Source organism: Apostichopus japonicus, chromosome 4, assembly GCF_037975245.1.
Source record: "Apostichopus japonicus isolate 1M-3 chromosome 4, ASM3797524v1, whole genome shotgun sequence".
NCBI classification, from domain to species: Eukaryota; Metazoa; Echinodermata; class Holothuroidea; order Aspidochirotida; family Stichopodidae; genus Apostichopus; species Apostichopus japonicus.
In genome coordinates, this window is record NC_092564.1 from 4,653,754 (window position 1) to 4,678,852 (window position 25,099).

Here is a 25,099-nt window from a genome sequence, read left to right on the forward strand (position 1 = left end):
TACTAAATGTAAGGCTGCATCAGTCCAATCGAATTTCTGCAAAGTGCCCTTTGATGTCGGTGCCCCCCCAGATTGAAAGTGCTTCCGCCGCCCTTGACCGACATGCGTTACTGATATTGTTGTTCACGACACTTACAATTGGCACTTTTGGAAATCCAACTCTTGTCCCCTTTCACGTATAACACCATCGTAAGTTTTAGCTTGAATAATAAAAAAAATGAAACATTTAAGAAGGAATCACTTTATTTCCCCTCTATCAATGTACCATGAATTGTAAAAAGACAGCATTTACTTCAAGAACAATAACCAAAAAATCGAACTGCAGCGAGTTTCGTCAGCATTTAGCATTCTGAAAATGAAACTTGGTTAATTAAAGAGTAGCCTATATAGTATTATATATGACTATATTTCTGAAATGGGGTATTCCGGGCATTCGTGTAAAAAAAAGACGTTAAAATGGTGCGTAGCCTTCTTTCAGTGGCATGTTTAGACTATAACATGATGGAAGGCGTAATAGACTGGAGTAAATTATTATGCTGAACTATGCTGAACTTATGACATCTGTTAAAAAAAAAAAATGGGTAAAACATCCAAAGAATCTTTACCCCAACTTATCATGGTATATACTTAATAAGTACAAGTATCTGTAAAGGGGATAGCAAACCCAACCATCATATTTGCAAGTTGTATATTACAAAGTTTATTTGTGAAGCTTATGCCCCTTGATTTTATTCGGGTGGACGGGGAGGGGGAGGGGAACGCCATATAGGTATATACTATTGCGCCATGTTTCGGCAGGGATGTTTTCTCCTGCTTGTTATCTCAATATTAAGTACATTCAGGTGTTCATTATTCGCAGGCTTTCATTTTGTCAACTTAATTTAATCACCAGTGACCACACTGAGTTGGCATATAGATGCTCTTCCGTTCCTTCTATGGAGAGTTTCCCGCCATAGCTGGCCACTATGACCAACCGTCTGCAATTTCTGTCACATATAAGACTGAGTATTCAATCAATGCAGTGATATGATTCCAATCTACAGTAACAAAGTAATTTACTCATTTGAGTTTCATTGTAACTGCGAACAATCTTCATCAGCGACTGTAACGTATTAAACACACATAGCATTTTTAAAGGACGCCACCCTTTTGAAATATGGCGCCACAGGTCAAAAAGACAACCAAACCTCATTGGAATTATCTTAACCACGAAAGAAGACATACTCTCCATAAAATAAAACATCATTCTATGAAAGTTTAATAAAATTCACATACTTTTTTATTTATTTTGTTTTCCGGCACATTTTTACAACACAATTATACCCATAATATCAATCTAAAAACACACTTCTTCTTAATTCGACGAATACAGCGACGGACGATAACGTAATTAAAATGGACGATAATGTTAATGAATTTTACATAGCATTTTTACTTTATTTAGTGATGACGTAATTTCACAAGAAAGTAACAACATCTAATATCACCTAACACTAACCATTTTGCACTGACTAAAAAGTAGCATACTTTTGTACATACATTGATCACAAAGACAGTTAAAGATGTACGGTTTCTTACCAATGATCGGTTTGAAAGCTAAACGTTGTCGATTCATGCCGAACATAAATATGAACCAGGAAAAATCTACAGCAAGAACTTACAGGCATCCAAACCCATGCAAGGTTAAAGGTATCAAAACAATATTTTGCTTCATTAAAAACATACTAAATTTTGTGTTATTATGTCTTGATTTAACGAGAGAAAGAAATATAATTTATATATATATATATTTTTAATTTCACCGAGGTGCATACAGCTGTAGGCCCAATGAAAGGATAGACTCGTATTTTACACGTTACAAAAATAACTCAAACCAAATCAATTAAGTACATTTCATACCCGTGACAAAGCAAAACCATACAATTCATTATTGACTTAAAACATAAAGGCATTGGAATACTATTTGTTAATCCAATGGTGGACAAAAAACAATAATAATTCTCAGTCTGTCGTTTCTTTACAAACCACTTTCTTTCTCGTTCAACCTGCAAAAAAATACAACAAATGGAATACTCTTCATTATTTTTATTTTATACTTCTTTCCCGGATCCTCGATTTGCGACTTTGTTAGACTTACCGAAAATATACTTGCCTGTTAGATCATCCTCTACATCAGGGTTTCACTAACTTTATCCCCCACGAAATCCCCGTGGATGTCAAAGTTGTCCACGAACCCCAACTTTTCGAGACACCATCTGTGTCATTATTATACTATAAAACGCATAACAGTGCTTCGTAAAAGATCAAGTTCATAGTGTAATATTGTAATGGATAAAAAACAAGAGATGAACAAATATTTATTTTGAAACTAAAAGATCAGATCAGCTCTTTATCTTCACGACGTACTGTCATGCGTACACATACTTCACCAAAGTCATGCGGCCTGTGTCTGTTTCGTATTTCAGTTATTTATCACATGCACGGTACGATATAGCAACATATACGAAACGCGTACATTACTAAATTATATGATATATCAGATTTTAGTTCAACAAAAATTAAACTAGTTTTGACTCACAGAAACATCTCACGAACCCCCTGGGATGTACTCACGCACCCCCTGGGGTTCATGCAACCCAGTTAGGGAACCCCTGCTCTACATCTGAATTGATTTCCCTGTGCAATAAGGCAAACTACAATTTACGAAACCCTGCAATCACTCCAAATTTCAGAATCACACTTTTAGAAATTTCTTTATTTATAGGGCTGCACTATATAACTCAAAATGGAGTTTGAAATCCTTGGTTGTAAGCCTTTGAAGTATTTTAATATTCATGATTTCTTTCATATTTTATTTCCTTCTAATCTGTCTCTATTCTAATCACTTTAATTCATTAATTATATGCTTTTCATATTTAAATAAACTTTATCCTACCTTCAGTGTGCTCTTTGGGTCCAACCTCCTCCTCCCCTCCTACACCCTCCGATTATAATATTTAAGCAAGAAATGACGCTTAATGTTGACAAGAAACAGTTATCACACTTGAACGAGCGCAGTGATGATACTTCTATTCTGATATTATCCAGACACCTCACGTGACTTTCATTTGACGCAAATTTACCAACAACAAGTATTCATTTTGTATACGATTATTTATAGAGGAACTCTAACTTAAAACGTCATATCGAACCGTGGTCACAAACAAATAAGTCCTCTGTATGACCACATGTATAATTTAACAATAACATTTTTCTTTCTGAAGCTGATTACGTTATAACCGTACATTTTCTTCTCATTTTATTTTATTCTTCACTTGAGTTTTGCTCCCTGCAAATGTTTTGTAGTAAAATGATGGGAACGGAAAAGTATAAAGAAATATATAACAAAGTAATAAATATAGAATAGAATTATGTTTCATGTATACCATCAGTGTGATGATTTGTCAACTACGCACTCTGATGAAAGACATCTTTAATCTCTAAATCAATTAAAAATTGTTCAATCTGACTTGGGCTTATACTTCATTACTTGAAATTAAAAACTTGACTATTTTAAAGCTACTGACATCGGGCTAAACTAGATTGCTATAGTATTCTATTACTAGGCCTAAATTATCAACAGTAACAGTGTTAAAGGATGGCTGTAGGCGGAAAATTAATTTTGATGTGCGGCAGACAGTTAAAGACAAAAACTGCTCTCAAACCAGGTTTTATATCTATTTAACACTTTTAACTTTTCAGAAATGACCCTTTAATCAAGAGAGGTTCATCAAATAAAGCGACTGGACTATTTAGTCTAATACACAGACAACATAAGGTCAGTTTCTCAGAGGTAACATAAAACTCCATAGGAAAATCTTTTATGGCCTCAAATGACAACGTTTACAACAAATGCTGTTGAAAACGATGCTCTGTTGGTAATATTGACTTGAAAAAAAAACATTAAGAAAGAATTAAGATTAATATTTAGGCCTACAATGAGGAGCCGAAGTCATCGTCATTTAAGTCTTAAAGGAGCATTCCGGGGTTAAGGATATTTGAATATTTTGATATTTGAAAACCAGAATAGCTATGTAGCAACATTATTAGTACTCGAGTTTTTTTTTTCTTCTTTTTTCTTGGACTATCACATATGAAGACTAAAATATTCTGCCTAGTGTAACAAATTTATCAAAAGTAACTCAACAAGCTGGTTCAAAGCTCGCCGTATGGGTGCTGTTCATTACAACTCTAATTAGTAATACGACCTTGAGGTCGTTACACACGGTCATCACGTAAATAACAATTAACCATTTGAAAACAACAACAAGTTCCACCCTGAATAACATATGCTAAATTGGGCTTGACCTCGGTACACATGCTATGGAAGTGTTGTGTATAGGTCTTGTGGTTATATCTAATCACATGGTTCTTCTTGGTTGTTCATTTTGACAAATCATAGAATATGTTGATTTATGCAACATTTGTTGAAACATTAATACAACAAACCGACTATAACAACATCAGATATTAGTGGCGTGCCTCTGTTTTCGAAATTTTAGAATTCTTTGATGGAACAAAAAAAAACAATATCTTACCAGTAACATTACTACTACTACTACTTCTACAAAACAAATCTCTGAGAGGGAAAGAATTTTGGGATAGGAAATGATTGGGATAAAGTCAGTGTGGTATTCTAAACGTAGAATGGAGGAGGGGAGGAGGAGGGGAGGAGGAGGGGAGGAGGAGGGGAGGAGGAGGGGAGGAGGAGGGGAGGAGGAGGGGAGGAGGAGGGGAGGAGGAGGAGGAGGGGAGTGGGGGTGGGGTGGCAAGAGCCTACGGAGAGAAGGTTAATATGTAAACTATATTTTTTGTTTATTTAATGATCAAGATGCATGCATGGATACATAAACAATTTTATTATATAACTTTTTCTGTATCTTAGTAAATTCAGCTTTAAATTTAAATACAACTATTTAATTAGATTTTTTTTATGCAAATGAGGATAAACCCCATAGATATTATATCAATGTCAAAATTCGTCTGAATCTTTAGTCGAATATGTAATTTTCTCCACAAATATATTCTCCTCTTCTGTTTTCGTTATTCTTGCGGTTCTGTCGCAGGTATTCCAGAGTCTTGCGATGACTCGCCTTCAATTTCGCCCTCTTTTTTCTCGGCTTCAGCTCCTACTGGGATAATCGTACCCGATTCTTCATCTGTAGGTGTCTCTGCTTGCTCCTGTAACTGTCTAAAAGATGTCTTCCCGAAATCTGTCAGGATCTCCGCCTCCTCTCCCAGTAATAGCGGTGATTGGACGATAATAAGAAACACAAGAACTACCACAGACGCTATACCGAATACACGAAATGTCCACTCGGTACCTAGTAGGGGGACAGAAATGAAATTGAACGTAAACACAAAGAAGAAACTAGAGGAACTGCTTTGCCTGCAAATACGCAGTATTGTAGTGCGTGTGGAGTGCTTGTAGTATATTAGCAAGAACTTTTCGGTTGCTGATGGTGTTTATTTTTTTTTGGGGGGGGGGGCGGACAACACATCAGAGAGTATAGTCATGTAGGTAACTACAAAGTGAGGGCGTTTGTGAGCGCGTGACAGGTTCATGATAAGTTGATCGTGAAGCTAGCCTCTGAAACTGCAAATGTACAGACACTATATGAAACTTGTAAGTTTCAACGTCCAGTTGTGTAGGTATATTTCACTTGGCCAGTAATACCAATATTGTAGCGCACACACACGCGCAACACAATGACAAAACAATAATAAGACTGTTGCTTTTGTTAGTTTCTTATTTACGTGTCAGTCTGTATCAGTGTTGGTAACGATTAATTACGTAACGTAACGGTTACGTAACGATTAATTACAATGGTGGGCTATACATTCAAGATAAGTTGAATATATTCCGACCCTTGGGTCGTGTGCGGGAGGGGGAGGGGGGTTCCACCTTGCCTCACGTTAGGTATATTAATGAACGATCATGGGCCATGCATAATTAGGACAGAGGTGACGAGAGGGAACGCCAGCAATGTAGTCGATGTAACTTTCAATTGAGTGGTTCAAGTCAGTCAATTCTAAGAGGTGCACAAGGGATGCAGAAGGGGGAGTGCTATAGGTGGGGGACGGTGTAGGGAGGGGTTGACAGGGGAGTGGTTACATGAAGTTACAGGACATGAAATGTATCCAGTGATGTGCATGTAACAAACACGAGTATGAACACAATAAGAAACGAAAAGGGACAAACACTCTTAACGAAAATGGCAAGATCATCATACAAACCCTGTTTACAATATTTGACTAAACGAAGGCCTATATGAATTCGATATTGCGACGTTGAATAATGCTGTTGCTATGGTAACGCATCGTGACCTCAGGTGTTGAATAAAGACGTGAAATACGTATGTCACAGTGAAATGTTTGGAAAAGTGTCATTTATTAAAAGTGAAAATACTGCTAAGTTAGACAACATAATTATGATTCTGTACATTAACAACAACTCTTGAATTATTTTTAACTTTAAATATGTTCACTCATTGTTAATACAGTAATGAAGTCAATTCTGAAAATGAAAGAAGAAGAAGAAAAAACACGTCCATCCCATTTCCGAGCTTCATCTTCGAAAAATATTACTTTTATAATTGAAATTTATTTTAAGTTTTTGTTGGAAGAGAGCATTGTACAATAATTTCTAACATTTACATTGATTAAATCTATTCATGTGTCAATGGATTGTGTGACTGCAGTGTAAATGCAGACAACAGGTAAAGTTAGCAGTCAATACTGGCCTCAAATCTGAGCAAAATAGCTGCATTTGCTAAAGGTTTTCAAGAGTCATACAGGTTCTGACATTCCACATTATTGCTATAAACACATTAAGGTCTGTTCCATTAGACCATTTAATTGCTTCAGCTCATGAGGCTAAAGTCTTCAAACGGTAACTGTAAATTGCTTGTTGAAGTTTACGGGTGAATGATTACTTATTTTACAACATATTTAGAGTTAGGGAGGGGGAGGGGGTAATACTGATGACCTTTATATATCAAGGATAAGTATGCTAATTAGTATAGGCAACTCGTTAAATCTATAACCCCTTAAATGTTATACATTTTCAGAGGGGGACATTACATGAAACAATTAAATAGAAGATAAAGCGATTCAAACAATGGACGGTATGCGTCATCAATTTTATAGTAAGTAAAAGGGGGTGAAGATGGTTTAGTGTATTGTCTTTGTCGACTTGATATTTAAATACTAAAGAGGCATTCCCAATAAAATTGATTTCAATTCGCTAAATATTTGAACAAGCCCTTTTCAGATAAAACAATTATCTTTAGACTTTAATTTCATGTAAAGATATGAACGAGTGTTTCTCAATTAATTTTTTTTAAAGCATGGTCATAAAGAGAAACATTGGTTGGAGTAAATGTAGAGAACAAAAATATCACTATTACTAAGTTTGATACCGGTAGGCTACGCAAAAAGGCAGGTTGGGCCGGTAGGGTGTTCAAAGTAAATACATTTCAACGACCCACATATACTCGGTTCGTGTAAGGTTGCTGGCCAAATTTATTTTCATAGGCTGGGTTCATCTTTTCGTATATAGGCCGAAAATCGAGTATTTATGATGGTAACCTTTGATATAAACTAGTATGAACAGTGCACGAACGATTCACACACATATATATAATACGTGATGGCAAATATTAACTTTCGTCTTTAATCTCCATGCGAAAAGAGAGATAAAAAATCCAAACACAAAACAGAAAACTGATGGTAATATTAAAGACTATTACCAAAGGAATTTACAAGGACTCCGCCCAAGATGGCTCCACACCCTCGCCCCAGTCCGTGGTGGGTTCCCTGCAAGATGCCTTGAGCTGAAGATCGTAGGCTCTGCTGTACAGCCTGGCCCAGGAAGGAGGTTGCTGCGGCCCATATCAGAGCATGAGTGAGCCCTGTAAGAAAGGAGAAATAATGATATAATGAATAACAAAGGCGTGTGGATAATTTTATATCGTGTGTGGGGATGAGGGGGGGGGGGAGTATAGGGTGAAAGGATTGTGCATCGCAACGTCCCTCTTCTTATTAGCTCCAGTTTATGCGATCATGGGGGGGGGGTATTCATAATTTCCCGACTACTGTAGGTAAAGAGGAGTGAACCGTTATAGCTTAGGCCAGAGGTGAATCAAGGATTTTATAAAGTAGGGGATATGGCAAGGGGCAGCGGGGGGGGGGGGACTCCGATGTAGGTGTGGTGGTCCTCCCTTAAAAAAAAGCAAAATTATGGACGTCACATGTATGGTGCATTTTTTGGGATATTTAGAGTATTAAGTAGGTCTGTTATTAGATAGAACCGTAAGGTTACAATGTGCCAATAAAATACTCTTGAATAATTATGTAATGTTTAGGCAGTGGTTGTGGTGGGTGAGTAGGGGGGGGGGGGTTGTACACGTCACCCTCTGCGTACGCCACTTGTATCTGAAATGTAAGTTAACGATATCGCGATTTGGGAACATGAGTATACCTTTAATTGGTAAGAGGTGGGTTCGCATAAATCCACTCATGTACTTTATGAATGATCGAACTTCCGTTTTCTCAGACACACTATACGGTATATCGGATCTTAACTAAATAAATCTTTCGTTTCCGCAACAAGTCCCTTTTACCAGTTGATTTTATTTACACAATATCGATCCAAGCATGTCTATTTGCATTTGTACTGTCTGTAACGCGTTAACAGCCTAGGTTTTTCTCTGTCCAATACACCCAACACGGAACCTCCTTGTATGCAAATTTTACCTCTACGGTGCGAAAGAGAGATATTTGAATGGATTTTCTGCCTTGCTCGTTAAAAGAAGTCCTGTCATACCCGAGGCAGGTAAAACATCAGTAAATGTCCTGACAGCACGCTATCGAGTCTGTTTCCGAAGTCTCTCAGAACAAACGGGAGAAGAAATCGGCGAAATTTACCCGGTAATGGTATTTTGATAACGAACAAACATGTTACCATGACAACCGTGTCTTTGAGAAAATGGACTACAGGAAGCGAACCTTTGAGTGCAGTTTGGATGATGTGATGATCTATACGGCTGTGAATTATCTACCAATATACGTTAACATGTAGTCGTGAAATATTACAGACGTTTTCTTGATGAATAACTGGCTTCGTAGGAAGAAATTCACTTCTAGTAAACCCTAAGCTCGCTTGTAAGGCTATAATTGAACAATGCCCTTAGAAAGCTTGCAACATTATGTAGGCTATACATAAGATTAGAACGTAATGCTCATCAGGGGGTGGAAGTATATAATAAACAAAAGAGACATGGAAGAATTTCTTGGAAATAAACATTGCTATCATTATTATTATTATCATTATTATTATAATTGGTACATTTCAGACGTTTGGAGATGAAAATGCATTGTTGAGAATAACAAATTGACTACTGATGTTACTTTCTAAATGATAAGGTTGGTAGCCTTTTGCATGGGTGATTTTTTTATCTCGTTTTGAATCAATAAGCCACGCTGCATAGTTGAATTTATTGATCACATGTTAAACTTATTATTTGATGTTTATGTTTTCTTCTCCAAACCGCAGAAATGCAAGACAAGTGCATAGAAGAAAAAAACCTGGAGACACAGACATTAAACATAAGACGCTGGCCAAGAAATTTAGGGTGTGCGCGAGTATGCGCGCGTGGGTGTGTGTTTTGTACCCGGATGCACGAAACCTCGAGATATGAAGGCATGCATGGTTGTATACGCGGGCTCCATTTATTAGGACCACCGTGGCTTTAAAAAGCTTTAATTACTGTCTGAAGTGTTTTTCACTATAGTATGGATACTTGAGATAAATTATGCTCAGAAATCAAGAAGGGCTAAATGATATGAGTTATTTTCTCAGTGAGAGGAGAGGGAACGCTCAGAATTAAAGGAGAAAATAAAAAGGATTCTTAAAATTTAAGAAGCATTTCATCATTATTTCATCACTTTCTAGCATACAAGCATAATAAAAGATGGGTACAATATAATATACGAACGACCTTTAACACCAACCCTGTTTCATTGCTGATGTTAGAGGTCTGTTCACACCAGTTTGGACTAATTTTTTTCTCCTTCATATTTTAAATAGGCCTATATGGTACTTTTGTATTACGCTTCAAAGTAATTGAACGTAGCTAGAGGTCCAGACATCATGGGGGTGTCAAAATAAAGGGGAAATATCTAAATATGATATACCACCCCCTCCACCCAACACCCGTCCCTCAGTGAATGTCTGTGTCAACGTATATATCTGAACTATAGGGATTGTGTCTCCCTGAACAAAAATAACAAATAGAAACCATATATTTTTGTTTTGTTTTGACCGTATAGTTTTCGAAACTTTATACACAACCTATCAGTTCCAAGTTTTAATTACTTATTAATTGATTCAGCAGCATTTACTTTAACATGCTGTCGCCCCTAATTGAAATCATGGGATTTGTGGGTGGAGGGGAAGGGGAGGGGTTAAGCCTTTAGTAGCATGTGCCACAACATGTTATCACATTATTATTATTATTAGCCTATGATGATGATGATGATGATGATGATGATGATGATGATGATGATGACGACGACGACGACGACGACGACGACGACGATGATGATGATGACGACGATGGTGGTGATGATGATGATTATTATTATTACGATGATAAACAGTCTTATATACTCATTAAAATATAGCAGGTATATTTTATATTTATAATAGATAATTAGCCCCTACGTATAGATTGCAATCATCCAACTGCATTACATATTTTAACACTCTTTATGATTGAATAGCTTCTCAACTTGTGAAACTGCATGAAATACTGCTAGCTTGATTAATATTGCCAATAAATTCGTTTGGTGTAATATAGCTTGGCGCACGATTTAACAATCCGTGACCAAGGTAACATCAAATTAATATTAATGATCCGACTGCAGTGTACAATGTGTAACACATTACACCGCTTTAAAATCTACATGTAATCAACGACATGGATTATTTGTTCTAAATATGAACTGGAGGAAACAAAGTTAATTTTATGAATATTACAAATAGATTTGTCGCAGAGTGGAGTGGCAATGCGCACAACCATTTCCAAGGTTACATATACTCATTACTGATCTGTAAAAGAAGAACAGGTAAGTCAAGTTCTTCCTACAGCAATGCATCACAATTTGAAGTATCCGTTACGCATTTGATTCAAAATCATTTTCCTCTGTTGCTAGGTTCATCTGCTGACGTCATCGATACATTAAAACAACGTCAGTTGAAATTTAAATGGAAAGTGTCTATGGTATTATTTTTCTCTTTTCTATTTTAAATAACTTTAGGCCTAAGTTGAATCATAATAAGGGTAACAATACACTTGAATTAATTTGAATATAGTATTTACCCTAAAGACATGTTTCAAGTTATGCTAAATGAAACGCATATTTTCCTCTCTATCGTGAACACCATTCCCTCTGTTTATGTAGAGTGCAGGAAATATCTTTATTTACAATTATATTATTATAATATATTTTGTTATAGTCCATTAATTTGTGTATATGATAGCTCATGAATAATTACTCATGAGTTATCTTATACATTTGGGGGGAGGGGGGGGGTGTATAACTTCATTTTAAATTGGGATTAATATGCCACAAAACTTCCGGAAAATTATTACGACATGAATGATTGCAAAGTATAATGTTCCACCAATTCACAAACTTGAACGCCTCCGCACATTATGTATATGCGGTTTTCAAACAGTGCTTGCAGCTCCATTTGCGGATATAGTCGACGCGACTGTGAAATGTGTATCGATTTTGGCGTCATTACATCTTTACAGCACTTAGCTGAAGAATTTGACGACCGCTTAGCAACTGGTTATACCCCAAGGCCGCAAAAAAAAAAAAAACACAACAAAAACAGGGAGAGAACGAGAAAAAAACTCAGGAGAAATGTCAAGAACCATACAGCAAAAAACTAAGGATATGTGGAAATGAAAAACGGAGACAGAATAATGGGTGTAAATGTTTAAATGTTGTTAATATTGAATTTACATATAAATATTCATTTGTTAGTTTCTACTCTGGAAATTGCCCTATACCCGTTTTTTTCTTCAAAAATGCATAAAGAAATTCTTCGGGGTAAAAACCACCGTGTTATTAAATTTGCATATTTTTTTTCCCGGTTGAATGAAGAAAAAATATATGGCATGTTTCTTTTCGAATTATTTTTGGAATTTTGATAAACTGCATCATTGTAAAATTTGATAAGAAATTATATTTTTGTTATTGTTGACTGAGGGAAGGGAGGGGTACGGATATCGCAGTTTTTCAATTCGTCAAAATTATGGTTTAAATGACGGTTATTTTTAAAGGCCTATATATTTAGTGAAGCAAAAGCTGTTAGATATGATGGAATGAAGCAAACTTAAAACAAACAGAGAATTTAAAAACAAATTCATTAGCACATTTTGGCTTTTGTATGGTAACAATAATTTCCCAGTCAGCTTATATTCAATTGCTTATATATACACAGTATACTTAATAAAAATGTTTTTTTATTTTTTATCACAGCTATTCTGTTAAGTATTGGGTAAGTATATTACTCCGTGGGAGTTCGGTTCCATCAAGTGATTATTCCCTTGGCAGGAGGGGGGGGGGGGGTGATGGGGCATGCGGTTGATTCCCATCTTATGTTGTTCATAGAACATCAAAACATCAATACTACAGCTTGCGTATTTATGTTTCAAGCAGAAATCGTGTCCAGATAAGAACATTTAAATCAATAAAAGTGAAATGGTGAGACATTCAAATGAAAAATATATCTTCTTTCTTCCTTATTTCGTGTTAAATATGAGACTCATGTTTCATCTCACTCGGCTAGATAAATAGCATGTACGTATCCCTGGATATAAACATCTGCTTGACATTATACTTGAAAGTCAATATGAGAAATTGTCAAAAATTGTAATACGGTGAAGCTGGCACCTAAAACAGATAAAATGATTAACCCCCCCCCCCCCCCAAAAAAAAAAAAAGAGGCGCAAGTTTAATGCAAGTGTGTATAAACAATATGTTTCTCTTAAAGAATCTTTAAAAGATAAGCGTGCCCCTTTAAATGTTCTTGAATGCAAATGTAGTCTTAGGCGTATCGTTATCATGAAGAGCCTCCTGTATGTTGTGAAATCCAGTTTCATAAACTCATATTTTGTCTTCTTCTCGATCGATCTGTTTCATCGAATGAATTCAGTTATCTTCAAATAATGTAATTAACTGGCATGCCCACACGAGAGACACAGGGAGAGGGAATGAGAAAAAGAGTGAGATAATAAACTTTAGAAACAGAATAAGGAATTTTACGATCCTACCTTAAGGAGCTATGCATAATTATGACAAAACAAATCCCAAATGGTTTCGTGGTAAAGCGTGAACTCCGCAGGGTTCGAAATGATGTATAACCCGTTAAAGCGAAACCTTATTATTTATTTATGGCTTACCCGGCTTCATAGTGTCATCTTATTAAAATTGTATGTGAATGATACGGCTGCAAGGAATAAAACAAATTATAGGGACGGTATATATACACAACACACACGCACACATATATATCTATATATATATATATATATATATATATATATATATATATATATATATATATATATATATATATATATATCTATATATATATCTATATATATATATATATATATTTATATATATATATAGGCCTATATATATATATATATATATATATATATATATATATCATTCACTCATTCATTGAATGATATTCATGTACATATATATGTATATATATATAGATATATATATCTATATATATATATATATATATGTGTGTGTATATGTATATATATATTTATATATCTATATATATATCTATATCTATATATATATATGTGTGTGTGTGTGTGTATATGTATATATATATATATATATATATTTATATGCTAATAGAAATAGAAATATATATAGAAATAGATATAGCCTTAGTGGAATTTGACTTATTTCTTCTTTAAATTATTTGAAAACAAAAGAGGGTAAAAAATAATTTGTAGTATATTATAAAATATAATGAAGGTTAATGAGAAACTGTTTGCGTTGTTTTAAATAAATGATAAAGGATTTGTTTTACTCAATAAAGACAAACGTCCTGGAGGTAGATTGCTCGTAAGACATTTTAATTCTTATTTCTGTTCATGAGCTTTAAACGTGCAGTTTAGAGAAATAAATTGTCATTCAATTATTAAAGTCTGTGTCTTCAAGTGGTCATTTTGTTTTATTATTTTGTTTCCCGCTAAGCTTGAAATTTTACTTATGAAAAATTGATATCAATGAGAACAAATAAATAAATAAATATATAAGAGGTTAAGGAAGACTTTTTCTTGTCAAATTGAAGCATCCTAGCGTTAAATTTAAAACCTGTATCTTGTCATTGTCATGTACAGTTTGGTATATGAATAAGCCTTTCACCGAGTTGACATTTTTAAGCGTATGAATTCACCGCTTGAGTAAACTTGTAAATAAGCAATGCCAAGGACAAAATGTGAGAGTAATGTGTACAACATGATGTTGCTCCCGAAAATTGAAGAAGATGCCCCTCTTTATATTAGGCAATGATTTTCTCCACACCGTTTTATTTTCTTATTTTCAGATAGTAATTGATATTGTTCGTTCTTCGGAATCCCCATCCAGAGAAAACTACGAACATTTTGCTCGTCCCTGATCGTTTACTTCATTGGTTTGAAATCAAAATATCGCTCTAAACATCGATGATGGTGACAGCGACTCTGGTTGTCACCGAGGCTGTGACTGTGTCTGTGACTGCGTCTGTGACCGTGACTGCAGGGCAAACTGAATTACTTAGCAGATATAACAATGAAAATATAGCTACGACTGAGACTGTGTCTTACCTCGATAGCTATGGGAATGTACCTTTGAATAATAATGTGACTGTGTCCGTGACTTGGCAGCAATAACAATGAGAATGTGACTTTGATTGAATAACAATCGAAATGTGACTGTGTCCGTGACTTAGGGAATGTGACTTTGATTGAATAACAATCGAAATGTGACTGTAACCGTGACTTAGCTGCAATCACAATGGGAATGTGACTTTGATTGAATAACAATGGAAATGTGACTGTGTCCGTGACTTAGCAGCAATTACAATGAGAATGTGACTTTGATTGAATAACGATGGAAATGTGACTGTGTCCGTGGCTTAGCTCGGCATACAATGGGAATGTGACGTTGAATAAAAATGTGACTGTGTCCGTGACTTAGCAGCAATAACAATGGGAATGTGACTTTGATTGAATAACGATGACAGTGTGACTGTGAATGAATGGAAAGTTATCGCGACCGTAGTTGAACCAAACTTGAGCTTTTATTGTTTACATTGTTCTCTTTCATGTTGAGGCGCTGAACCAGGTGGGGATGTGGGGGTGTACAACCTCCCTACCGTTTCAACCCCACTAAAAAATAAAAGTTGTTATTAGCCAAGCCTTTCGGAATATATACTATAAATATGCCTCAGAATGGATAATTTCACGTCTCAAATTAAATCTAATTTGTTGGAGGAGGAGGAGGAGGAGGTGGAGGAGGAGGAGGAGGAGGAGGAGGACTCTCAACCCTCTACATGCGCTTCAAAAACCACAGGCCACGCCCCCTTCACGCTCTTACAAATCCTGGATCAGCCCAAGAAACTGTCCTTTTCGTTAAACAATTTCGTGTTACTTCCCCCAACAAAAAGTAGTTATGTCGGAAAAGAATGGCTCTCAAGGTAAGAGGTAATCGCATTTACTCCTTAATTTCGACATTCCATTAAACTTAAACTCTCCAAAATGGCCATCATGTGTTGCCAACTGATAATTTTCTTTGCTTGAGTATACAGACACGGTAAATTTTAATTTAGTAAAACCTATTCCTCTGCACGTTTTCCAATAAATGCCCTTCTACGGCCTCCTAACAACATGAATAGTTATGGCATAGAAGATTGATATCAAACGAGACTGAAGGGGAGAATAAAAAACTTAGGTCGCTGTTTGAGATATTGAAGATAAGCGAGGAATACAGTAATCAAATTTGAGCTTGTTCTTATCTCGTCGGTAAAATATAATCCACTGTATGCGTTGCTATGATCAGGGAAGTTGCATCATGGGAGGTTTGTTAAAGGGTTACGATTAAAGGGATACCCTGCTGGCTGAATTTAGTTGCTTCATAAATGTGATGGATATTTTCGCCATCTTGGAGTCGAATCCAAATTCGCATATAATTTTTTATGGCAAAGAATTTTTTCTATTTAATGATTTTTTAAATAAATCTCTATCTGGCAACATCAGATTCATCATGGAAATTGAGCTGCAAGTACGTTTATATTCTTTCATGATCTAGAATATAATGAGAAAGCAATGCGTTCATTGACCATGTAATATGACGACACTACATACCACCAGCTGTGATCCATTTTACTGAAGTACGGATAGGCTTAGCCAGTCAGAATATAGATTATCATTCAATTAAACATATCTCTAGTTAGGAACAAGATATTGAAATGATATTTTTGTCATTTAAATAGGTGTTACATTATATACCAAAAATGATTCCATTTAGTCATGTTTGGTAGGTCCTCATTTATCTTGAACTTTGCCCTGCTATTCGTTTAAAGTTAGGAAGAATCATGGGGGTGGGGTGAGGCCCGAATACAGAGGAGAGAGGGGGTGGGGCGAGGGAAGGCGTGATAGAAAAAGATCGGATAAAATTGTTACCCGAAAATGTTTTGGAAATTTCCAAATGGATATATATATATGTACTTACCTTGTAATGTCTCAATGGCGAGAACCCACCATGGGTTGTATAAAACAGAGATAGCGAGACAACGCAACGCGTAACAGGAAAGTCCGATGCACAATGCAGGTATATGGCCAATAGAACTTAAAATCTGTAAATAAAAAATATATGAATAAAAAGTTTAGTAGAAAAAAAGGACCAGGAGGGACACTCAAGTCCCCATCAAGGACCCTATAGGAGAAAAAAAACTGAAGACACAAACACTCAGACCCGATTACAATGCTTAAAGTGCTTGTCCAAAGCATTCTTAAACCCATTTAACTACTTGCAAGTACAACTTTCTCAGGCAAACCGTTCCATTCATGCACAACCCTATTATAAAAATAGTTATGCCGAATATTAATCCTACTTTGTGACTTTTGGATTTTAAGACAATGACCTCTGGTACAACTACTATTAGCAAACATGAAAAAGTCAGTGAATGATACATTGTCAAAACCATACACAATCTTGAAACCTGAATCAAGTCACCACGTAACCTCCTAAGCTCCAGTTTGGTGAGATTCAGCAGTTGTAACCCCCTATAATAAGGAACACTCTTTATGGAACTAATCATCCTAGTAGCCCTCCTCTGGACCTTTTCAAGTACTTCCTTATCCTTAGCAGAATATGGGTTCCAAGCCTGCACAGCATACTCCAGATGAGGCCTAACCAACTGCTTATAAAACCTAACTACTATATCCTCTTTCAGAAGACTGAAGTTCCTCTTGATCATACCTAAAACCCTTGATGATAAAACCCTTGATACCTAAAACTCTTGATCATACCTAAAACATACCTAAATCCTCTTTTAGCAGCTTCGAGACAATTAACAAAGCCATGACAAGATGTACTTGTTAAACTTCTTGCAGTACATTGAAGTATTATGTCCAAATACTAGTAGGAGCAGGGTCAGAGGTTTGGTGACCTTGGACTGCCATAAATTTTGAGGTCCCAACTGGGCGTGAGGCAACCAACGCAGGAGTTAGGAGCGCAGTTAATATACGCATATTCTGTGCATGCGCAATGCGGTGCATTGTAAAGATCTCATATCGCCCTTTTTTTTGTCATGTAGTTTGGAGAGTAATATAAAGAGAGAACGGAATATTGAGGTATTTCAAGATCTTCGTTGAAAAAAATTCTAAAGCTTTTTATTGTCTTCAAATGTTTGGTCACTGGGGGCACTAACCCGTCTGGCCCGATGATCAAACCGGTCTTGAGAAGGGGACAAGCTTCACGAGTTTTTACTCCTTATATAAGAATTCTGTACTCGTTAATGTAGAAGCGTGCCTGAATTTTCTACAACGTAATTAACGAAATATAAGGTATCTTTATTGAAAACAACCCTTTTTCCCCTTTTATTCCACGAATATCTCATATATAGGATCGATAACATTCGGCATATCGAACAAGGAAACCATACATTTTTGGCACACAAAATATGTTGTATTGTATCAAGAGGTTAATAAATAGCTAAATATAGGATTATTTCTACTGTTTTCATACAACATTATCTTATCAACCCGATGCACAAAAAGGAAAACGCAAATAAACATGACACATACTTAAACCCTAACTGATGTGCACAGAATTCTTAGTTCATTCTAATGACAACCAAACACCTATCCTGCAGACTACAAGTTCAATGAAAATGATACGTTAAATTTATAATTATACAATTTGATTTTGTATGCTTGTTAATATTTGACGTTTTTGAGGCATTTTTCATTACTAATGATAGTCGGCAGCTGTATCTTTATCTGTCCATTATGTGAGACTCATCTACCAAAGACAACATATTTTGGGCAAAAAACAAACCAAAAATACACTGTACGTATAACATGCAATGATATATTGTTTACATCGTTGTGTCATGATACGACAGGCGGCTTCCTGGAGTTAATTATTAACAATATAGCTATGGAGTGTTCGGTATGTAAATTGTTTGTTATATGTATAAAGCCGCTATGGAGGTTGGCGATCGTCACGTTGTATGACGTCATACCTCGGTTGCATACGGCATCGTGTTACCTGTTTAGTTATATTGTGCGTTACCAGATTGTTTCACGAGTATTCGTATGATACGGTAAAGCTATATAGTAGTAGCATTCCCAAAAGACACAAGGACACCGCGCTATAAATGAGTCGAAACAAGAAATTGTATATATATATATATATATATATATATATATATATATATATATATATATATATATACATATATATATATATATATATATATACATATATATATATATATATATATATATATATATATATATATATATATATATATATATATATATATATTGATATTGATATAAAGTGCGAGGAAGTGTTGTGTGAAATTAAATTGACTTGATTAATAAAAACGGCTAGGAGGGTTTCTATGGCCAATATCAAACATAATATATATAAAAATACCTCGTTGTATAGGTTTGGTAAAAGGCTTGAAAAACGCATAGCAAAAACAAAACAAAAACTGTCTCAAAGTAATACTCTATACTTAAATGTCATTATACCCGTTCTATAAACCCGTTTTTTAAAAAATTTTCTCTTTTATATATTATTATATTGCCATAGTAGCAAGACGTATTATTCCAAGAAGCAAGTAGAACGGTACATTAGAATGGTTGCCATTCTGTAATCACATTTATGTACATATCGATTCCACTACCTCCCCCCCCCTCCCTCTACCTGGTATGTTAGTACGTAATTTAGAAGAATCCCCCCCCCCCTAAAAAAAAACAACAACAAGAGTCGTCCATTTTGCAGCTCAACTAGAAAATATTGACAAAGATATTTTCAAGTAAAATATGTCCTTGAGATGTTAGCCGGCATTGTTCAAGTTAATTGATTACAACGAATGGTTGATCTGACAATGAACTCAAGATCACACGCGTCTCATCCCATTGATATGTAAATAATTTGACATTAGTAATGGAGCCTCCTATCAGGCATATAATTATAGCTGTTGGAGACAATAGTGTGGTTTGTGTGAAGAATTGAAAGTAATTCGTGTTAGATAACTCGACACGATTGCATTCATTATCTTTTCTGCAGAGTTTTATATCCCCAGGCATAGTTATAAAATTGCCAGGTACGCAGAAATTAAGGTTTTCATAAAGAGAAGCATTGCTAAAGAAAACAGGTATGCAGGGAAAGTTGAAGTTCCTTTAAAGAGAAGCATTGCTATAGATAACATGATATGCAGAACGTTAAGGTCCCTGAAAGGAAAAGCATTGTTATAGCTAACAATTATGTAGGAAAGTTGAGATTATCATCGGAGAAGAATTTTAACAGCGATAGCAGGTATGCAGGAAAGGTTGAAGTTCGTGAAAGATAAATATTGCTATAGGTAGCCGATATGCAGTAAAATGTTATGTTACTCAAAGAGAAGCATTGTTATCGATTGCAGGTAGGCAGAAAGCTGAGGTGAAAACATATTATAAGCGATAGGTATGGACGACAAGCTATGATTCCTTTAAAGAGAAAAAACATACGCCATTTACTAAATCATGTGGTAGAGGTGCGCATGATGAATAACATCATCACTTATCAGAAATACTTCCGAAATAACTGAATAACAGCCTTTTGTTTGCTCAATGTCATCATTGCGAGTAATGTAATTAAGCGTTCCTCGATTCAGACAACTATAGCGTTCCTAGCCTGTGACGTATTGCACAGATTAATATGAAGGTGGAACTAAACTTACATGAACGCCCATTCAAATATTTGGAAACAACATTTTGAAATAATAATGGACCACTTAAAGCTAAAACGTTACTTAAAATCTTAAAACCTTACTAAAAACTTAGAGCTAAAACCTGTAAAACATGGCTTCAGGCCCTTAGCCAGGAATTCTTGGTTGGAGAGACTCCAATAATTTAAGGAGAGGAACCAACAAATGAAAGGTGAGAGACACAATACCTGTGTCATGTAACATGCAAACCTTTTTGTGGTGGAAAGTGGAGTAATCGATTGAAACTGTACAGAAGAAGAGAAGAGATGCAGATATAAACTTACCGTGTGACTGAAGAAGTACGTAAACACCTCAGACGAATGGTTTACAACGGCAGCTAGACCAAATAGTAGCGCTGGACTTCCCAGTTCTTCCAAATGCCAATACAGAAAGGCAAACAACAGTCCCATACCAAAACCAGCAAACCAGGCTACGAACAAGACCGATCCGTAACGAATACTTCCGTACATGCGCAGGACATCCTTCATGCTGTCTGGCGGGGTTCCATCGGTAGGAGAAGGACTGGTATTATCTTCGGGTGACGTTTGGTGAAGTGCCCCGTAGTCCGAATCAGCCAGTTTGGTGGTATCGTCCACTCCTGGTAATTTAGGCTGTTTCAACTCGCTAAGTTCTGTCGTAGAATCGTCCGTACCATGGTAACGGAAACGGATCTGAGTAGCTACCACAAAGGCTGCTGTAATCAAGACTGCGAAACTGCCGAAACATATGAAATAATTCCTAGTGACGACCTCCCCTTCAGTTTCGCATCCTTGCCGAGTCACGGAAGTGCGATCCAACAGAACACCCATTGCTAGCATAGATATACCCCACCCTAAGGACCCGAACATCCTCTGCCTGCCGTAGTACTTCATTTTCTCCCTGCCGAGGTAGCTGAGAGTTGCAGAGTCAGTCAAAGTGTGGGTCGGAGAACAAAAAAATTCTCCAACGATAACGAGGAAGAGTAAAGTCAGAAATGTTTTTCGCGTGTATTTCATGTTATAATGGGATGGTCTTTTATCATCGTCATCATCACCGCTATCTTCTTTTTGGATGTCTAACTGATCGGCAGGTCGATTAAAATCTGTCTGTTGGCCGACGTCATCCTCTAACTGTTGAGGAGGTTGTAATGGAAGAGGTTGTAGCAAGGCATCATTATACATTCTATCATATTCAATGCAGGTAGGTTTCTCTGGTTGGACGAATGCCATGGCCTCGGTAAATACGAGCCAAGAGAACAGGGAGAGAAGTAATATAAATTTGGCTTTTTTGTAAGTGTCGGCTAAACCACCCCACACCGGGGCCGCACAAAACTCTACGAAAGGTCGAATTCCGATGAGGATACCTATTTCAAATGGGCTTAGACCGAGTTGTTTGAAGTAAACGGCCAACAACGGGAAAAGACTACCGTAGGCTCCGTAGAAAAGGAAATAAAACGCCTTACAGACAAGTAGATCAGGGTTGACTCGGCCAAATACTGGCCAACACTTGAATCTTGCTCGTTTGTTTTCATCGTCACTGTCCAACCCTCTCTCGGGAATGTCATCGGTGTCCACGACAAGAGTTTCGTCCTCCGGAAAGTGCATCTCGATGAGATGGATAGGACAGGATAGGGCAGTAACTTGCAAGTCAACTGTGTTAGATTCACGGTATGTCGTCAAACGGTAGGCTGTGGAAATCAATGACACGTAGTTGCATAGTAAGTCCATCCTTCACATGACTGATTGAATATTTTGAATGGTGTCTGTAAGTGGTTTTATCCGTTTTAAGGAATATTTAGAAGGTTGATTAAGATACCTAACGAATCAGCCTTACCCAAGCTCTTTCCCGAGGGAATCAAATTTACATGCCAAACTTATATTGATAGAGATTTTAAGGCTTTTCCATAATTCAACAAGAAGAGTGTTGAAAATAATTTGTAAGTAGAGAGCAATTAACCATTCATGTTGAAAGTGCATCAAACTTGTGTATTTGGTTAATCTTAGATTAATGTAAAGACTTACTTGTCATTCAAAGCTAAAAATGTAAAAACAAATCAGCTCTGAACCCATAAAGGTTAAGTACGCAATTACGTCAACTTGACGAACTGTATCGATGAGTGTATTACACATCCTTTAAAGCAGTTTATTTAAAAAAAAAAAACAATACGAATTGTTCTAATCTGTCCCTGGATGATAAACTTCCCCAGAACTCTATAGTAATGACATATCACTGTGCAGTTAGTACACAAAGGGAAATTAGTGTTGTTGTACTGTCACCCAGTTAATTATAATGTACTTAAGTATAGGTATGACGTGAGTACTATAGTATCGCACGCCATGAAATCTTTCTTTATAACAATTTACCTCTTGCTATTAGACCAAACAGAATAAATTTGACTACCGTCAAAGAAGAGAAACTACATGCATTTACGATGTTTCAAATACATTATGTCGTCGTTTTCCAAACGTTGAATAACTATTTCTAAAATTCCTGCTAAAAGTTAACTATATTTTTGTTATTTCAAAGTTTAATAACATTTATCACCGTGTGATGCAACATTGTTACAGGGCAATATGGAAACTCAATGTGCGTAAAAATAGAGTAAATGAATAATATGTCTTCAGTCATCGAATAACGATGATGACTTCTAATGTAAATTTAAACAGACACTTCAACAACTTACCCCATATGCTTCTTCCTCTGATAATATTTATAAAGGGCCTTTTGATGTAATCACCAGATAGCAATGCCTCTTACTACATATACGGGCAGTCACCGTGATGACTAACGCGTTTCAACCAAACTATTTTGAATCAAAGCAGAGCTTTTCACCTCTCACTTCGGCAATCTCGTCAATCACGGGAGAATTCACTTGAAAACCCGAACTGAATATCTTTCCTATGCAAGTCGAGTATATTCTTCGATGAAAATACACCGGAACGAACGAACAAATTTAACAGCTGCAATCTCTTCCCGAGTGTAAATATTGTACACGAAACCCGCAATCGAGAAATTAATAGGAATAGATAACTTACCGAATACTGGCAGGAGATGTAAGAGCGTGTTTCCGAAATTAAAGCTTCATTAGACTTCGGTGGTATATACACTTCAACAGGCTTTCACGCACGGTAGTCAATAGTCCGTAGTGATTGTGTATACTGTATATTGTATACACTGTAGCGATATCCCAGAATGCACCTGGCGTAGACGAAACAAACTCAAAAGATTCTTTACTACGCTATTGTATAGACAGTACATACTTAATCGTATAGTCTACTTATATTGCCATAGCCATATATGAGTGATTAATATATGACCACGCAGGTTTAATTTGATTAAATATAAATACAAGTTGAAAGTAAACAATTCATTTTAATATTGCATTTTGCTGTGCAAAGGTCGATTACAAATATGAAGAATATTCATGTATTGGACGTGGAACTCCATCTGCTATAATATCTCTGCCCGTGTCACTTAAGACTTCTTAATTTTATGAAGGGGACTTAATACAGTTGGAATACAAAAAAAAGGAAGAAAGTTTAGTTAAAAACGTATATTTATTAACTGATTTGACCTTTCTAAACGAGAATAGCTCCGCGCATTTTAATTGGCACTATGGTTTTACGTCCAAAGTGAACTTTAGACGAAAAAAAAAATTAAGGACTATTTGAGTGTTTCATACCGGTACCGTTTGCAACACTATCGTAATTCAATTTACGAATGAAGCAGACGTTATTTTGTGGAGTTTGTTTACATATATATGTAGACTATAATGAATTTCACTAACTCCTTACAGTCACACGTTTTATCAATATATTTTTACAAAGAGTTGTATGCAAAGGTGGCATGCCCATCAGGCGGTATACGGTTCCGTATATACATGTCAGTGACGAATCCAGGATTCCCAGAATGAAGGGGTGGGTGTGTGAGGGGGGGGGGGGGTAGGGTAGTTGGGTGTTTGGAAATATCGGTAGATGGCGAAATTACTACCGCCTTATATAGGAAAGCAACGTCAAAATGAAAATATTATCAACGAAGTTACCTTGTTATGACTCAAAACTAAATATTTGTGTCAATAAATTGTAACTCACAAAAAAAAAAAAAATCAGAAAGGGTCGTGTTCGGGCCCCTGCATGTATACCACATTATTTTGAATATTGAACGATCATGTCCCTTACAGGTTCTCGTCTTTTTGTTTCTACTGAATGAAGTTGGGCATAAACTAGAATTTGCCATAATGAAACACGTAGTACTGTCAGCTGATGTAACTAAATAGATTCCTTTTGTATGTTGCTTAAGGTCTGTAAAATATCTGGTTTTAGACCGGAGGTACCATACGTCATAACGTTTCGGGTACTATTATAGTTAAACGATCTCCTGAAATCTTCCAGAACATTTATAACATTAATACTTAAATAGGGTGCTGGTTGTAACATTGCCTTCGTGAATATACGTATTCTCGGTGATCCGTATCAGAAAAAGCTCTACCCGGCACCCCTACCATTA

At 36.1% G+C, this 25,099-nt stretch overlaps 1 protein-coding gene across 2 annotated transcripts; it reads right to left on the reverse strand.

Annotated features, from left to right (window-relative positions):
* Positions 1–1,781: 1,781 nt before the first annotated feature.
* On the reverse strand, positions 1,782–23,770 carry LOC139966217 (major facilitator superfamily domain-containing protein 6-like). 2 transcript variants are annotated; one of them, XM_071969025.1, is made up of 5 exons: positions 23,629–23,770; positions 20,899–22,280; positions 16,861–16,984; positions 7,791–7,952; positions 1,782–5,363 (listed from the first exon to the last, which is right to left on the reverse strand). In XM_071969025.1, exons 2-5 carry the CDS (start codon positions 22,195–22,197, stop codon positions 5,083–5,085), a joined length of 1,866 nt encoding a protein of 621 aa, XP_071825126.1. In that variant the 5' UTR covers positions 22,198–22,280; positions 23,629–23,770; the 3' UTR covers positions 1,782–5,082. The 2 variants fall into 2 exon arrangements, with proteins under 2 accessions (XP_071825126.1, XP_071825125.1); XM_071969024.1 differs by lacking the exon at positions 23,629–23,770 and adding an exon at positions 23,277–23,622.
* Between the last annotated feature and the right edge of the window lie 1,329 nt (positions 23,771–25,099).

Excerpts from the sequence above, each read along its gene's own strand:
- LOC139966217 (XM_071969025.1), bottom strand. The coding sequence starts at position 22,197 with ATGCACTTTCCGGAGGACGAAACTCTTGTCGTGGACACCGATGACATT. Across the intron at positions 16,985-20,898 it reads CGTACTTCTTCAGTCACACG|ATTTTAAGTTCTATTGGCCA; the intron begins GTAAGTTTATAT and ends TTTTATTTACAG. Across the intron at positions 5,364-7,790 it reads AGTCCTTGTAAATTCCTTTG|GTACCGAGTGGACATTTCGT; the intron begins GTAATAGTCTTT and ends TCCCCCTACTAG.